At 41.6% G+C, this 17652-nt stretch overlaps 1 protein-coding gene across 11 annotated transcripts in view; it reads right to left on the minus strand.

Moving 5' to 3' along the window:
• PIAS2 (protein inhibitor of activated STAT 2) overlaps positions 1-17652 on the minus strand; it is a 34026-nt gene that overhangs the window by 6232 nt on the left and 10142 nt on the right. For all 11 annotated transcript variants that reach the window (XR_007505135.1, XR_007505137.1, XR_007505138.1 and 8 more), the window contains exons 3-11: positions 13962-14046; positions 13274-13324; positions 13064-13154; positions 8022-8156; positions 4957-5062; positions 4268-4341; positions 3217-3377; positions 2503-2636; positions 1886-2057 (exon numbers count right to left, since the gene is read on the minus strand). Coding sequence is in view for 6 of the 11 variants with exons in the window: in XM_049796076.1 (XP_049652033.1) it covers positions 1886-2057; positions 2503-2636; positions 3217-3377; positions 4268-4341; positions 4957-5062; positions 8022-8156; positions 13064-13154; positions 13274-13324; positions 13962-14046 (1009 nt within the window). In the remaining 5 variants the exon portion in view is untranslated. The remainder of the gene's footprint in view (positions 1-1885; positions 2058-2502; positions 2637-3216; positions 3378-4267; positions 4342-4956; positions 5063-8021; positions 8157-13063; positions 13155-13273; positions 13325-13961; positions 14047-17652) is intronic.

Genomic DNA, 17652 nt, shown 5'->3' on the forward strand with positions numbered 1-17652 from the left:
GTGCTACCCTGTCATGCCGAGGGCACAACTGACCATTATTCAGCCCCTGAGATTACACACGTGGGAGTTAAATACCAAACCCATCTTTACTCACAGCCTGAGCCCAAGCTAAGTTCAGCTCTCCAGGAGCTTGCAGCCAGTTGAAACCCTTCTGCATCCCCACCTTCTGCCCGATTACTTCGCGGCACTGCTAAAGACACCACCACAGGTGTTCAGGCACCAGCCACGTGCATAAAATATTTCATAAACTCCAAGTCAGGTGGAAACACCCAGAGTCCCGCTCCCAGCTGCTCCGCATCGCTCCCTCCAGCCCACCAGCCATGAGTGTTAGCCACTCACGTCTTCCTCCCCAGACTGCTGCATCGGTGCATTTCTGCTACTTCTGATTTCAGAAGCTTGGATTTCAGACCCTGCCCTCGCAAGCACCTCTCATACTTCAGCCTGTGTTGCTTCTGCCTGTAGGAAGACACCCCACAGTTCTGCCAAAACTAGCATTCAGGCAACACTGTTTACAGGAGAGAAGCTATTCCCCAAAACCCTGGCTTTGACTTGGATTTGAAGAATGAAAACATGCCATTTCCATACCCAAACAGCAAGGAAAATACATTGGTCACAGACAGACAAGAAAACTCAGTCCTCCTACAATTATGGTTGCAGGTAGCCATCTCGGACACACACGGGAGCACAGAAGGAAGTCTTGGTGCCTTCTGAAACTTCATTAAGAGATGTATTTGTAGCTATTTTTTCTTACAAAAATAAGAAACAGAGTCTCTTGCAGAAGGACTCCTCCACAATCCTCACAAAAAGCAACAGCATTTCAGAATCACTGCTGAAAGTTGTTGAAGATGACCAACTATTTGCTCAAAGACCACACATTCCTGTGGACTAGAGACACAGTACAGCTGCTCATTACTTCAAGAGCTGGCAAAACAGAAGGGGTTTGTTTTTATTACTATTATTTTAGTACAAGACATAAGCCACTACGCTGAGACACACAGACACACACCTCATGCATGCAGCAACACTAACTAATAAGCCATTATTAAAAGCTGACACTTGGAATCGCCTCGTGGAGCAGTGACTGCTGGTGAGCCTGACCAGTGCCCCTCTCTCCCTGCAGGTCTCCTGTGCCCTATGGGCCAAGGGCAAGAACTTTACAGAAGCCATGAACAGTAACTGCAGCCGAGTTGCGTAGATTGGGACAGACAGAAGGCAGCATAACAGTAAAGAAGCTGGTTAAGCCTGCCGCTGAAGTCAGGCATGACTACAAAGATGGAGCACTTGACAGAGGACTTGGGAAGTCATCAGTTACGCTAACCAAGGCGCAGGACTGACTGATAACCATGGCCAACAACAGTGTCCAAGACATTCCAGAGTTTAACAGAGAGATGGAGAAAAAGCTTGTCTTGACTCAAAACAGCAAAAAGCCTCCCTTCCAAGACTGACAGGATGGATGAAACACACAACGCAGCCTAGTTTCCTGGGCACCAGAGCAGATTAGATAAAGGGTATAACAGACAGCGAGAGAAAAGCCTTTAAGATGACACTAACTTAGCAAGAATGCATAAAGCTCCTCCACTTGGCATAATCTGCTTTCTCAGGAGAATCCTGTCCATTAGCTTAATCAGCTTCCTTTTCTATGGAGAAATAGCCCTGCAAACACAGCAACAGTCAGCGCAAGTCTTTTGTGAGATGTAAAACTATTTAATAGTGTTTTGCCTGTACAAAGGTACTGTATCGATACAACCTTCTGCAAGGAGAGGCCTAGAAATTCTCCTCTGGAAATGTGCAGCTGGATCCCGGAGAGAGATTACAAGTCCGTTTGTCTACACATCAGTTTATCTAAGACATTACAGAATAACAACTAACTTTAAAATTGACAAACCCTTTGGTTGGGCTTCCTTGTGTTTCAGACATAAATATGCACTTCCTTTTGGCAGGAGGATCTTCCTCTTCATCAGAAGAGCTTTCTATTGTCAAGTCAATAACGTCCACTTTCTTCTTGTTCACCTCATTGGCCACTGTCACAGAACACTGTTTGCTAACAACACTGGAACCTAAACAAGAAAATAAAATATTACTGTTTTTTAAAGGCTGTTGACATCAGCTGTTTCTATCTGCAACAGAACCAGGAGCTCAAATCCTGTTTTAGCTCATCTTCCTGGCCACTACAGAATGTTACGGCCCAGGAACTGTTTTATTACTATTCTGTATCACATTGAGAATAGTAAAGCACAAGCTTTAATCTTCACTTATCCATTTAAGGACCTAAAACAAGAGCAACCTCTCATTTTCTTAACTGCTATTATAAAGAGCAAAGACAAAGCCCCAAAATGCACATTTTGAGAGATACAAACCTTGTCATTTAAAGTAAAAGAAAGAAGGTTAGAAGTATTAAGCCCTCCACAACACAGACATCAACATCCATACACATTATACAAGCTACAGCTAAGTCTCCAAGACTTTTTGTTGGTTTGCAACCAGTACCCCTGATGTACATACTTTCTATTTTGGTGCACTGTGGACTTGAGACTTTCACAGCTTCTTTCTTTGGCCTCATGGGGCACCAGGAGCCATCTTCTTGGAATTTGATCTCATCCACATCTGAACATTCATTAAGGATTTCCATAAAAAGCCTGAAAAATAAAGTTGAGTGGTTTCATTTTTGATTCCAAGTGAAATTTTTCATCCTAAGTGCAAAGGAGACACAGTTGAAAAGCTAATTATGATCACCTTTGACTCACTGCATGTACCCTCTCCCCAGTTCATCTTACCCGAAAGCCTGCAATTACAGCCTTTGCAGACATCGAAACCTAAAAGAGTATCCCAACCTACCCATATTCCACTCCAACATTACTGCATTTCATAATTTCTGCTTCTGTATGGAAATCTATCATCCTCTGAATCAAGTTTGACACTTTTTCATGAGTTAAATTTTAACGTTAATAGCTTCAGAGATGGGGTCATGTAAAAGGGAGACCTATCCTTAGATGTCACATTTGGATTTCTCCAAAGGAAATATACTGAGGCTTGAGAGTTTGATGATGCAGCTAGAAGATAAACTTAGGTAGTTCATTACATAGGAACAGAAACTAACAGAGTCTAATGGTTCCTCCCAGTCTAAAGTCTTTTGGCAAAGAAAACAGTATGAAAAGGCTGAACCTTAAGTCACAAAAATGTTAACTAATTGTGTAATCTGCAAACCCAGTCTCTTACCCATCTAATATTAGGCTCTCATAAGCTGCCTTTTTGTCACAGACAGGGCAGATCCAGGTAGGCTTCTTTTCATTCATTTGAAGATAAAGAGCAGCATCAAAACATTGCAGGTGTGTGCAAGTAACAGCCCGGCATGGGATTGTCAGTCTCATTTTTCCCAGCTGCAGGAGATGCATTTAAAGAGCATCAGAACAGAAGACAGTGAAATAGGCCTGGATGGCTAACAATGAAATCGGAGGCAGTCGGTGAAGTAACTGTCTCTTCTCACTACAGAGGTGCCCAGTGCTAAGGTCGCTGCAGGCAAAGCCACCCTATCAAAGCACATGCAGTGCACTTAAAGGAGCAATAAAGCCATCCTCCAAGTCTTCACTGAGTTGAAAACAGTCAGAAACATTTCTAATGGACCTGCATCAATGTTATTTCTAGGATTTTATTTTTATTTAAAGACCTACTGAAGCACCCGCTTTTATCATTTTCTTTAGTCAAATATTTCAAGGGGTTTTGTGAGCTCCAGTTATGTTAGACTCAGAATGGCATAATACCCATTTTAACATTTAGCTTAACAGAGCAGTCACAAACACAAGGCCAGTTTCTAGCTGGGAAGCGAAACACCAAGGCAGTGTTACCTTGTTACACAGCAGTCATTTTGTTTGTTTGTTATAGCAGCTGGCAGTATAAGCAATACCACCAACATGAGGAGATCCAAAGTTTTATTTATCACTGTATCCTTTAATTATTCTGTCACCCTGCCCAATTAGTCTCAACATCTCGATATACAAGATTACTCCTTCTAAAGACCTTGCTATACACTAGTAGCGACTTGATTCTGACTGCATTACAAACTGAGGCTTTCGCAGTCCTAAACCATACTTGGTTGAATGCTGCTACAATCAGGTGCTTGTAGATGTACCCTTCTCCCCACTGTTTTATGTTAATAAGTATATAACAAAAGCCAGTGAAGTTTCTTAAAAAGCGCTTTTTAAAAGCGGCCCAACTCTGCACTAAAGATGAAGAGACAAATCTGTACAAGGTAATTTCCAGCCATACTTACAGGACACATCAGAGATACCCGCAGACTGGTCGTGGCAATCTCACTATCGGGATCTGCAGTTAGTTTTTCTTTAACTATTAAAATAAATGAAGAAGTTATACACAGACATCATTACTTAAAATGCTAATCTCGATTTGCCAGTGCATGTACTTTATTTCCAGCTATCTAAAAAAATAAAGCATCTAGGAAACTAGTTCATAGCAATATCAAACAACAATACTTTCACTATTTATAAGCAACTGGCAAACACTGCGCATCACAAGACTGTATGATGTGCAGCAGATGCACTACCAGCCATGAGGGTTAGTAGAGCAAACTCAACCCAACATGCGAAGAGATAAATAAAATAATCATCAGTGAGCGAGGTGCAAAGGCAAATCAGGATCACATGCAAGCAAAAAGAATTTAGGACATCTACCTGCACCTCACAGCCCACCACAGTAAGTGGTGCTCATGACACTCCCGTAAGAACACTTCAGATGGGACCTCTAAGTGCACTCCCTACCAGCGCAGGGACCCTCACTGAAAAAGCACATGATGCCTCAGCAAAAGCAAAGGGAACCTTCGATACTCTGGGCACAGACTTTCTTTTCAAAATGCTGTAAATCCCCCAAGTATTACCAGTCCTAGTTTTAAAGAGCCACCGACCACCCTCACAAAGTACAGACAGGCAAATTAATTTGACTTACTTAGTGCTCTGGAATGATCAGGGTTTCTGATACCTTTCATTTTTAACCTCTGCAAAAGCATAGCTGAAGTGAGCTGACGAACGAGATACACAGACATGGAGTAATTCTACAAAAAGAGTGATTAAAGTGTAAATATTGATTTCATACAGTACTTCCACTATTACAACCGATTATGATTTACACTAGCTGTAGCATACAGTAAAAACAAAAACATGACAATTTTTGGCTTAATAGTTATGAAAAGCATTGACAGATTACTTCATTACTGTGAAAGAGCCCAATACTCTACCAGAATTCTCCTGCCAATCAAGTCCAGTTGTCCTACTCCAGTTGTGGCTTAACTAAGAAGAATAACTCCACAACCGAGATACAATCTGGGCTCTTCTCTGGGAAAGATGATTTACACTGGCAACACACCTTCTCATACAGGCAGTCTTTAAGAATTTCTCATGTTTGTCTGTTAAATCCTTCCCTTTTTTCGGTGTCAACCTGTTAGTGGGAAGCTCGGAGATGATCACATGACAAACAAAAAGATGAACAGTCTTTCAGGTGCAAACGCAACACCTTCACATGGCACACAGCTGCACCAATTTCCCTGTACCTTTTCTTTAGCTTGCTCTGCACTTTCAAGCCAAACCTCATTACACCATACCCACTCCTCTGAGGCTGGCCACATTCCCTAGCATTTACTACTCTTCCCTAATTCACACCACTTCCCAGCTTCTTCTGTTCAGTATTAACTCTCTATTCAAAGTCACTAATGAAGAAAAAATTCTGCAAGTCCCACTACTGCAGAATAATAATAGTTTATCTGTGTAACAAACACAACCTGCAACCTCTCACTTCCACTCCCTGCCAGCCACCTTCCTATGGCTCCTATACTGTCTGGGTACTGCACAAGAATTTAAACAACACCTACTGCTCTGCTCCTCCGTTACCACCTATAGGAAAACCAGCTCTTACCTAGATGAGCAAATAAAGTTACCTAAACGCATGGGAAACTGCTAAGAAAAACAGATTTTTTTTCTTTCCTTAAAGAATGACCGTGCATTGCACTACTTATTCAGACAGAATTCTACAGGCTCAAGTCTGACCACCTCTGTGGGATTAAAGCCTCCTTTGCTCGGACGCCCTCCACTATCAGTCAAATAGATGCCAATAAGCCCTTAGCACGTGCGCCCGCTGACACTCCACACTGTCCCCAAGGGTCTCATTTAGAGGATGAATAGCGACGGCTGCTGTGCAAGTTCTGATACTTAGAGCAGCGCACCAACGTTAAACCAAAGAACTCGCTTTACCTCTCGGGGCAAGGGGGAATGCTGGGACAACCTCCAATTCAACTGCTTGCATGAGAATATGTTTTGGCAGATACAGGGGAGGAAGAAAGCAGGGGTCAGTGGGAGAGGCCAAGACCACACACAACACTGCAGTCATTTCAAGATTCTTGTGCTTTATAATTGGGAAGCATGGCTTAGATCTTCTCCTTCACCTCTGTTTTAGGGAAAAACAAAAATAAACAAAAAAAAGACAAAAACAGACAAAAAACTTTGCTGTCAGCACCACCCTTCATTTATTTTGTGAACATTAGCTTTCTCTCCAATTTCTTTTTAAAATTTTAATTACCGTATAAAAGTATATACTGGAGTGTCACTCTGAAACACATGGTGTCTCTGGTCCACAGGTTTTGATTTTGACGAAAAAAAGCAAGGGGTAAGCTACTTTGAAAATTGAATCCACAAGGATTTCCACAACTGGTCACAAACAGAGGAGTAAGTAGTTCTTTACTTACCAACAGCTGAAAGGGATGCTGCAACAGCTATTTAAATCTAGGAAGAATTCAGAAATCCCTCACACTCTCCCTTTCTTTTCCTTAGTAAATCCATAGGGGAATTTCTAAACAGCCACACGGCCATTTTAAAGGCTAATTCCTTTTCAAGTATGATTAATGACTGCAGGCACTAGAAAACAACAGGTTTCACATTTCAGTCACCACCCCCTTTATCTCCTGCCACCTGAAGTCTAGCATGCCTTTCTCCTACTGCAGCTTTCCATGAAGTTTAGAACTGCATTATGAAGAGGCTTCAATTTCCATTTCTTCCCCAGCTCTCCATCCTTCCTCACACTGAATCACTTCTCCCTCAAGTCACCCAAACTCCCAGACTACTCTTCATTTGTAAGAAAACACACACTGCTCGGGTATCCTGTGTTACGAACACACACACACAACACAAGTATAGTCCAACCAAGTATGTTTGAGATCCATCAAGCCCAGAAACAGCTGGCACCAGCAGCCTGACACCTCCCCAGTAAACCCTTCCCAGCAATCTGCCATCTATGAGCTTTCTGAGCTGGAAGTTCCACCCTGTTTTGGTTTATTTGCAAGTACAATTTTAAATCAACTCATAGAGAGGCCATTTTCATGTAAAAAAGGAATCTCAAAAGAATAGAGAAGAAAATATCCGTTAACAGTTCTTCCTATGAAAGAAAAATTGTTTTTGTAAAACTACTTAGTATTACTTAGAAAATAAAAAAACCTCTAAAGCAAATGCATGCCTCTGCCCCCACAGCCTTGGCACATCTGGACAGTTTAAAAAGCCTTCTCCAATGGGCCATCACAACAGATACTGAGAAACGTGCCTTAGATAATTCCATATTTCCATATGGAAAGTCACATAATTCCACTCTTCACACCATCAGGCTACACAGAAGAAAGTAGGTTTTCCTTTTGTTATTTTGTCATGTCTGAACTGTTTTGTACCATTTACACCACAAAAAGATTTTGTTATTTTTGATACACATTTCAGGCAACCCCTAACAGCAGGCTTTCTAATGTGAATTCTATAAGGAGGCCTTTGCCATCTCCACACATGTTGTATATATGTTACTGTAAACTACCATACTTCTAGAGCAAACTTTGTTTCCTGGCACTGATAAGAAGTTTGGCCACCTAATACTAAACACTTGCTGGTGTATGCCTTGACAGCTACATCAGGCAGCAGGGGAGAAGGAATGCTAGATGAGGTTATTTAGGCAGCTTTCTACATCCTACAGAACACAGAGTTTACCTTTCCAATTTCAGAAGCCCAGGAAATGGAAATCTGGTTTGGCACTGCTGACGACAACCTAACTAGAGATGTTATATTCAAGGGGCGCCCAGGTCGCTTCTGTTCAATTCCATTTTTTGGCGGCGGAGCATATCCCTATGAGAAGAAAGGACAAGGAAACGGTTACCAAGTCTCCCCGCTGCACTCTGAAACCTGCTGAAACAGACTTGTTAGTTTTCAACAGATCTATGGGAAGCAGGTAAACCTAGAAGCTCTCTAGGCTGGAGACTAAACACTTACTCTGAGAAATATCAGTCTTTGACAGTCTAATACCCAAAGTCGACCACAATTTTAAAGCATTTTTTGGTTTTGTCCTGGTTTCAGCTGGGACAGAGTTAATTTTCTTCCTAGTAGCTGGTACAGTGCTATCTTTTGGGTTCAGTATGAGAAGAATGTTGATAACACACTGATGTTTTCAGTTATTGCGAAATAGTGTTCAGTCTAAGTCAAGGATTTTTCAGCTTCTCATGCCCAGCCAGCAAGAAGGCTGGAGGGGCATAAGAAGTTGGGAGGGGACACAGCCAGGACAGCTGACCCAAACTGGCCGAAGGGATATTCTATACCATGGGACGTCATGCCCAGCACATAAACTGAGGGGAGTGGGGCTGGGGGGAATCACTGCTTGGGAACTAACCGGGTGTCGGTGGGTGGGTGGTGAGCAATTACATTGTGCATCACTTGTATATTCCAATCCCTTTATTATTATCATTGTCATTTTATTATTGTTATTATCATCATTATTAGTTTCTTCTGTTCCATTCTATTAAACTGTTCTTATCTCACCCCACGAGTTTTACTTTTTTCAATTCTCTCCCCCCATCCCACAGCAGGGGGAAGTGAGCGTGCAGCTGCATGGTGCTTAGTTGCCAGCTGGGGTTAAACCATGACAGTCCGCTTTAAAGTGGTTTTACAGAAGTGCTGAAAAGGTGGAAGAGAATGCAGTTTTGGTCCAGGTAAGTTCACTGGAAGCATAAAAAGTAGTGTTGATGCTTCGTCCTTTTTTGCCCCCCACCCCACTGAAAGAGAGTGGAACATCACAAGGACACAGCCTTAGTGACAAACACAGCAAGTCATGAAGAGTTAATTCAGCATTTCACACCCAGAAAACACTCCATTGATTATATTTAAGAAACAATAAAGTCTTGTTCCAAGAGCTCCACGTCTCCTTCGTGCCTGCTTTGCCTTGCATCAACTATACCTAGCTCCATTAGTGACAGGTTGTCATCTGTACTCTGCCAAGGCCCCTGAAGAAGGGCTATATGTGGAGTATATCAGCTGTATTTAAGACCTAATAGGCTTTGCTGCTGTCTGCAGAAACAAAATAAACTAGGTATTGTTTGCTCAGCTTTTATGAAGAATTTCATAACCTGGACAGCTTTTCTCTGTAGTTTTATTTCCTATATGATGTATGCGAATTAAATCGGGAGCCACCTCATTCCCTTTTGCTTGAAGGCAAGCACGTAGTCTCCAGCATATCGTGAGCAGAAAATACTTGTGCTTCGTGAAGGAGCTTATTCATATCACCCTGCGTCTGTCACTATGAAAGCAAGCCAGTCTGTAACAGGAATTCTGAAAATCTCCGTTTTGAGCTCACAGAGACCGCCTGCAGTCCACTCATCTCAAAAACTCATCCTGCACCAGAAGGATACCAATAAAAGATTGCAGCCCTATGTCTTGCACAGAACCGACTGCCAGATTTCATTTAGTTCAAGACACTGTTCTATACAAGAAACCCTCCCAGAAACAATATACTGGAAAAACACACACACACCCCTTTTCTTTTTTCTTTTTTTTTATTTTTTAATAGAGAAACACACACATTCTCAGCCTAGTGATTGGAAAAAGAGTTACTCTGAAAGACACTAAGTCTGAAAAATAAAAACCAGAAAAACCAGTGTCTTCTGCTCACTAGCCAAGTATACCATAGGATAATCACTGCCTTTACTCCACGGAGGACTCCATACTTGTCACATTTTCTAGGTTTCCAAAGCAGCTCTATACTAGTCCATATGTTTCACATGACAACCAAGCCCTGGCTGTGCCTCACCACTGCCCTTTATTAATTTCAGACAGGGCTCTTGCTTGCAGTGACAGAATGGGGACTCGGAGCTTCTATAGGCAGGTCTGCCAGGCCGGAGTGGCAGACAGCAATTGCTGAAGAACCCTCTCTAAAATGGTTCTCACCCCAGATGATGAGTGACCCAATAGCTATCAGGAACCTTAGCACATGTGTTTTATTGCAGAACATAGAAGCAGCAGATGTATGGGGCCTGCTAGCAATTTCACATTTAAAAGAATGAATGATTTGCCATTTCTTACTCAGACATAACAGCTACAGCCATTTATAGAGCATATATCCCAATTGCTTTGCTGTAGTAGGCCTTTCTCTACTATGGTGACTTTATAATGAGCTTACGTGGATGAACACACCATCCCTGCAATATTTAGGAGAGTACTTCCACACATACTATACCAGCCTCAATAATCCTGCTGGTCTCCAACCTAAAATTAAGCTGCCTTGCTTTCAAGAGAGCAAGGATGCAAGTTCTCTAATATTTCCCAACTTTTTTTTTCTTTTTTAGAGACAGACTCTGCAGACACGCTTCATTTCTGTGAAGCTTTTAATGTTTTCTTCCACAGAGCAATGACCTTGAGATCACAGTCACCCTTGTATTCCTAGAACACTTTAAAGCCCTCCCTTTGTAGCCTTCCAGGAGTTAAGTAAAGAGCACTCTGCTTGCCCATCACAACCAGCATGGTCTAGTGCTGTTTAGTTAGGCTGCCAGTTCTAGTGGCTAGCAAGTGCCAACATTATTTCAGTCTTTAAGTCTTCCACGCTTCTTGCAAGAACCATATTAGTCAAAGTTGGTGGAATCTGCAAGAGCCATAACAATTTATCGACAGAAAGTGTGATTGCTCTTCTATCTGGCCGTTTCCAGCCTGCCCTGATATATTTGATTTTGTCCTTCAAAAGAGACCTGCAGTGGTCTATTGAGGTCCCTTGAGAAGAAGAGTAAATTACCTTTTTGGACTTCCACATTTTGTCTTGCCTACAAGAGAAGCTAACAGGAGAACCACCTGCTCTAGTGCATTATGTATAAGATACTTGTTACTTGCCAAGACACCAGCACACAAGGCTCCACATTTACTCCTTTTAAGTCAGAACCAACACTAAGAGGAGGACACAGATAGTTGTAGGAATACAAGAAAACACTGTGTTAATGTAAGTTGGCACAACCTGAAGCAGTACTGGCACACTGGCAGCATTTCTGTGAAGCTTCTGGTAAGGATTGCAGCCAAGGAGATGACCAAGTATGATTTACAGACATCTGCAGAGGCACGAACTGCTATACCAAGGAAAGAACAGCACTTACTTAAGAGTTATACAAGTTGGCAATAGAAGCTGGCATCACTGATTAATTACCTAACACTAACACTACCGAGTTGGACAATAGTGGTCTTTGAGGCAAAGGAGTTATCTTACATTTCCTGTAACAGAAAGGAACCACCAGAAGGTTGCAGTCAGTGACCAGATCAAAAAAAAACATTTACAGGAGTAGTCTGCAACTATATCTGTTATTCAGCTCATACTGAAGGAAGAGAGGAAAGGAATTTGCCAAGACAATAGTCATTTATTCACTTTCTCACCTAAAGTTTCTGCTGAACGGATTAAAGAATCACCTTATGATGTGCAGGAAGAACCTACAGGACTTAGTTCTAAAGCAAAGCAATAATCCAAGACTACAAAAAACTTTTGTTACAACTGTGACACCATATGCGCAAAATGGATAGCATAACACAGCATAGCAGGGTGCAAACTATATTAGCAAGACTGAGAATCAGCAGACATTAATGTCCAGAGGATAACATCAGACCCAATTCTTTTTGGTGGGCTGCTTAAAGAAAGGAAGACAATCTGCAGAAGAAACAAGAAAATCCTCAAATTTAGCACAGAGACATAACATTTGCAGAAAATACTGACCAGAAAACATATGAAAGAAATCCTCTTACACACTGAAGACAGAGAGAACAGCGATGCAACGTTTAAAGAAGTAGGGGGAAGAGAAGCTAGAGAGTCTCATTTAAGCTGAGTAGAGGCAAAAAAAGCAGCCATGGTCACATATGGCAGGAAGGAGGGTACAGGACGACACATCTGACACCAAGAAGGTGACAAACACTCTGAAAGAGAGAATTCACACCTCCTCCCTCCATACAGCATTTTTCCAAACCCGCTACTGAAAAAAAACTCTGTACTACTACTTTTTCCATCTTCTATAGCTTCCAGAACCATTTCAGAATGGGTTGTGTAAGAGTTTATCTGTTCTACTGTACAGAGATACCCATTCCAGAGATTTTTCAAGAATGAGAGTGCCTTTCCCTTTTTGTATATATTCAAGCCTTGAGGTGACCTTGCCTACATACTACCTTTTGCAACATCAAACACCAGTAAAGCGTATGACTGCCAACACTGTTCTATTCTAGTATCGGCAAATGCTAGGAACCCTAAAGTGTGTCTGTTCTTCATCCCCGCAATGAATTCTGCTCTAACCAGACAGAAGCAGAGCAGCATACAAAGTTGTACACAAGAAGGCGATACCATTCCCTCATAACAAGAGGGAACTCAAGCCAATCATAAGTACAGATAGCCCAAACAGCAAGGGCTACTACCAATCAAGTCAAATAGACTCAGTTTGAAGACCTATGAGGATTCCCTCTGCAGACAATGGTATGTTTTTGACATATTTTGTTGTGTTAACTGCAACAGATGGGGTTTGTTATAGGTGGCTAAAACACAATTAATCCATGCAGTGGCTGTAACATGATTAATAGTAATGGCTATCTCACACAGCAAGCGTACAAACCGTATGCCTAACATTAGTAACTAGAAAAATTTGAGTGATAACAATAAATAGCTTGATTATTTTAGCAAGCTACATTACAGAAAGAAAAACACACACACCACAAGTCACAATGAAGCCACAAATACGTACACACAAGCTTACCGGCAACGGAAACAGCTTCCCATTTACTTTAATACACAGACTATTAGGGTAATTATCTTCTTGAGGGCAGCTTGTCTCTGCTAGGCATAACCTGTATCCCCAAAAAAAGAAAGGAACATTTTCAAGTGTCACCACATTCGTATGTCCCCACAAACATCTAGACTTATGTTACATTAGCCAATTAAGAAGAGAACACTATGAAAAAGGTACCTCAGCTGAACTTGGACTGTGTAATCTCTCCTGCCCCCTGGCAAGAAGTCCCTGTGACAAAGAGAAAGAAAAAGAGAAGTACCCGTTTAGACAGCAGATCTCATTCCAGTCATATGCAGAAAGAACCAGCACACCTGCCCAAACATGCTACACTTTGCTCTTATTTTTCTTGTATTGAGCTATAAACAAATCTTAGGAGCGACACCTCTGTTTAGCTACTGCAAGTTAAGCAGGACTTTAGGATCAGCATCCTCTGTCAAGAGTTTATAGTAACAATAAAGCATGATGTTGTCAGGGAGGAAAAAAAACCTATTAAGGCTCTTGGCTTACACCATAGGTCTTGCAACAAGATGAACCCTGGGACAAAAGATAAAAGCAGCCTTCCATTCCTGCAGCCAGGAAACATGGAGGGAAAAAAAAGCTTACCACCTCTCTAAATAGTCACAATTATTTGGAACAGAGTAATTGTTAACCCTTTAGTGGCATGGGATTTACCCTAACCGCACATAGATTCTGTGCACAGTAGTTCCTGAAGAAAACAGAACAGATAAACTCAGCATAACTTTGGTGACAATTATCACTCTGCATCTGCAAGCTTGTGTGATGCAAAAAATGAACAAAACCGCCACACTTTCTCCTGAAATTTTGAAAAAGTTTACCTACGCTATGCCACACTCTTACTTCTTACCTGGAAATACAGATTTCTCTGACCTGTTGAGGTGTTAAGGCAAAAATAAAAAACTTCTCTTGGAACCTCTGAATACTGCTCTGTACTAGAAAAAAAAGAGAGACACAAAAGAGGTTTAACCATGGTGATAAAAGTCATTGATTAAAACAGGATCTGCAATTGAGTTTTTCCTGGAACAAGGCATAAGTCACTTAATATTATCAAATTGTGGTTGAACTGCCTGTAACTGTCAACAGGAAAGCAATGGAACAAATCATTCATTCAACTATGTTCAGATGGCTTAATATCACATTACTCTTCAGTACGGAAGCAGCTTGGCAAGCCATGTTATAATCCTTTCTCTCAAGGGAGAAAGGTTCAAACAAACACACAACAAAAATATAACACTGGATATCTGACAAAAAGAGTAAGCAGAGAAGATGTTTACAATTATTTTAACGTACTACAAGAAGAGAATGTGCACCAGAAGTTATTAACGGACAGCTGGAAAATTACTCAACTCAGAAACAGCTAAAGGTAACTAAGCCTTTGGGAAGGAAGGGAGGGAGCACAATCCCTAATGCCAGAGAAGCCAGCTAGACCTCATGTCTGGGAATTACCCCTCAGTAGCATTTGACAAAAAAATAAATAAATGTAACTTTGATGTCAGAATCCTACTTGTCTGTCAGTGATGGGAAGGTGTAATATTTTAGTATTAAGGGTTCACAGTATGTACATGTTACTTTTCTACTTCCTTTTGACTTGAGAGGTTAGAAATCTAGACCTGAAATAAAGGTAGATTGGACTTGTCCAACAATTTAAAGTAACCAGCAAGGAGGACAAATGCAAAATTAGCACAATTAAACCAGGCAAATTTGGAAGACCTAGACTGTCTTGTACATTGTGACATTCAGAGATGATCCCTATGCCCCAAAAACACACACAAGAAGGACACAAAAACGGAATAGAACCCAGGTGGAACAAACACACGTACCAAGTTCCTCAAAACAGCGACACTGTACACATATGTGCATACACACACCATAGACAGTATTTTATATTTTAAAATAATACTTAAGCACATATAAAAAAAGATCATGGACATATTTTGTTAGTGAATTGAGTGTGGGTTAAAACTAAACCCCACACCTACACCTGCTCTTGTGTTCTCATATTAGTGCAAAAGAACATCTACACTCATCCCTTTTAAAGAGTCACAGTGAAGCGGGCTATACTCCTAGCTCTCTGACTTAGCTGTCTATTTGGTTTCCAAATCCTTCATTTCTCAAACACACAAAACCATTTGTTCCATGCCCCAATCACCCACATCTACTAACTGGGACTATGAGCTATCCATATCGCCCTAAAGATATTAAATAAAGGAAGCCTTATTTCCAAATTTGCTCATTAATCCATGTTAAGAGTGATTTTCAGCCAGTGTTCATATCCTTCTAACATCAGAAGGGCCCGTTATTTGCATATCAAGCCATTCCTCACATCTTATTTCCCCACTCCTCCTCACACAGATCTGAGTTGTAGCTCTGGCTGCTGACACCTTCAGGTACTGTGCTCTGAAAAGAGTTTCAAGGCAAGCAAGTACTCAGTTAAATTAACCTTGTCCCCCTCATCCATGTCCTAAGAGGACCCAAACATTACAGGACTAGATAATCCTCACACCTATGAAAACTGGGCAACATGCAACAAAAAGCCTACAGTCTTCAAGAGAAAGAGGAATTTACATGCAGCTCTAACTATAACATGGTGACACCCCTAAGGAAGCATTCTGCTTTCAGAAAAAAGGGATAATTTCCAAAGTTGATGAAAACAACTGTTAGGGAATTTTCTAGCATATCACCGCCACCTCTAGATATCATTCACCAGAAAACAAAAGTAACTGCATAGCAGAAATATAATGCCTAGCTGGTTTGGGTTTGTGTGGCAGGGTTTTGGTAGCACAGGAGGGGCTACAGGGATGACTCCTGTGAGAAGCTGCTAGAAGCTTCCCTGGCTACAAGTCAGACCTGCCTCTGGCAAAGGCTGAGCCCACCAGTGATGGTGACAGCACCTCTGGGAGAACGTATTTAAGAAGGGGAACCAGCAGCACAGAGGGGAGTGGAATCCAACAACTTGTGATGAATTGACCACAGCCCCCATTCCCCGTGAAGCAGAGAAAACCGGGAGTGGAGTTGAGCCAGGAAGGAGAGAGGGATGGGGGAAGGTGTTTTAAGATTTGGTTTTACTTCCCATTATCCTGCTTTGATTTGATTGGTAGTAAGTTAAATTGATTTTGGTTTTTTCCCCTCCAAGTTGAGTCTGTCTTTTGCCCCTGACCATAACTGGTGAGTGATCCCTCCCTGTCTTTGTCTGAACCACAAGCTTTTTGTTATATTTTCTCCTCATCCCAACGTGGCCACAGTGGGGGAGAAACGAGTGAGCAGCTTCATGGTGCTTTGCTGCCAGTTGGGCTTAAACCATGACACAAGCACATGCTGCACGATATGGGACAGAGTGACTATGGAGTGGCTGGCTAACCAGTCTGGTTAACTATAAGCCAACAGTTGTCCCATAACAGAACAATTCAGGAAGCTAGTTAAGATACTCGAGTACTGCGGACCCTGAACATAAGCAGGAGTTAGCCAGGACATCATGGCACTGACAGATTATCTCTGTAAAGGTAACGGCAGCACGAGCCATAGAGCAGTCCAACACCAAAGCTGCTATTGTATCAATGCACAGGTTTGACATAAAACTCTCCTCTAACAGGGCATTACAACACACAAACAGAGGCGACAACGGGCATTGTCAATAATGCTTGTTAGTAATGCTTGCTGCTTTAGGTACTGGAAGATGACCAACGATCAGTCTATGCCTCACTGAGGTACAAGTCACAGCCTAAACAACTCTATTCTCAGTTAAAAAACTAAAATGTTTAAGAGAATGCAAACAGCTTGCAAAATGCTGAAGATTTTCTAAGCAATATTACTAAATAGTAAGGGAACGTCTTCTACCATGTAAGGCAAGACAGGTTGAATTTCAAGACAGAAAACAACGTCTTTCCAAATAATTTAGTATGTTTAAGAGTGAGGTGTTTGAGGAAGCTAAACTGAGATTTGCACTACCTTTCCTTATTTGGAAGACAAAGGCCCAACCTGCATTTTAACATACACAGTGGCAACAACCGGTAAACTGAGAAACCTTCTCCAATCTGAGCACAACACTGAACTTCATTGCACAAAGTATCTATTTCAGTGCCAGATGTCAGAACCCACAGAGTTGTTGTGGTGAGGTAGGCTTAAACTAACAAACCAGTGAACTTGTTCCCTTTACATTGTTGCAACTTACTAATTACTGACCCTGAAATCCTTTTCCTGCTGGCCCTGACAGATGTGTTTCTCACTTGCACCAGGCAGAGATTTCAGGTCCAAATCTTTCAGCCAAAAGTGGACGTTCAGACTAGACATTAGGAAACATTTATTTACTGAGAGGATGGTCAAACACTGGAACAGGCTTCCTAGAGAAGCAGTCAACACCCCAAGCCTGTCAGTGTTTAAGAGGTACTTGGACAATGCCCTTAACTATTACTGTAACTTTCAGTCAGCCCTGAAGTAGTCAGGCAGTTAGATGATCATTGCAGGTACCTTACAACTGAACTATTCTACTCTATTATTTAATATTCAAAAGACAATGATCTTTAGTCATATAACATTTACAA

Source organism: Accipiter gentilis, chromosome Z (assembly GCF_929443795.1).
Source record: "Accipiter gentilis chromosome Z, bAccGen1.1, whole genome shotgun sequence".
In the NCBI taxonomy this organism is placed as follows: Eukaryota; Metazoa; Chordata; class Aves; order Accipitriformes; family Accipitridae; genus Astur; species Astur gentilis.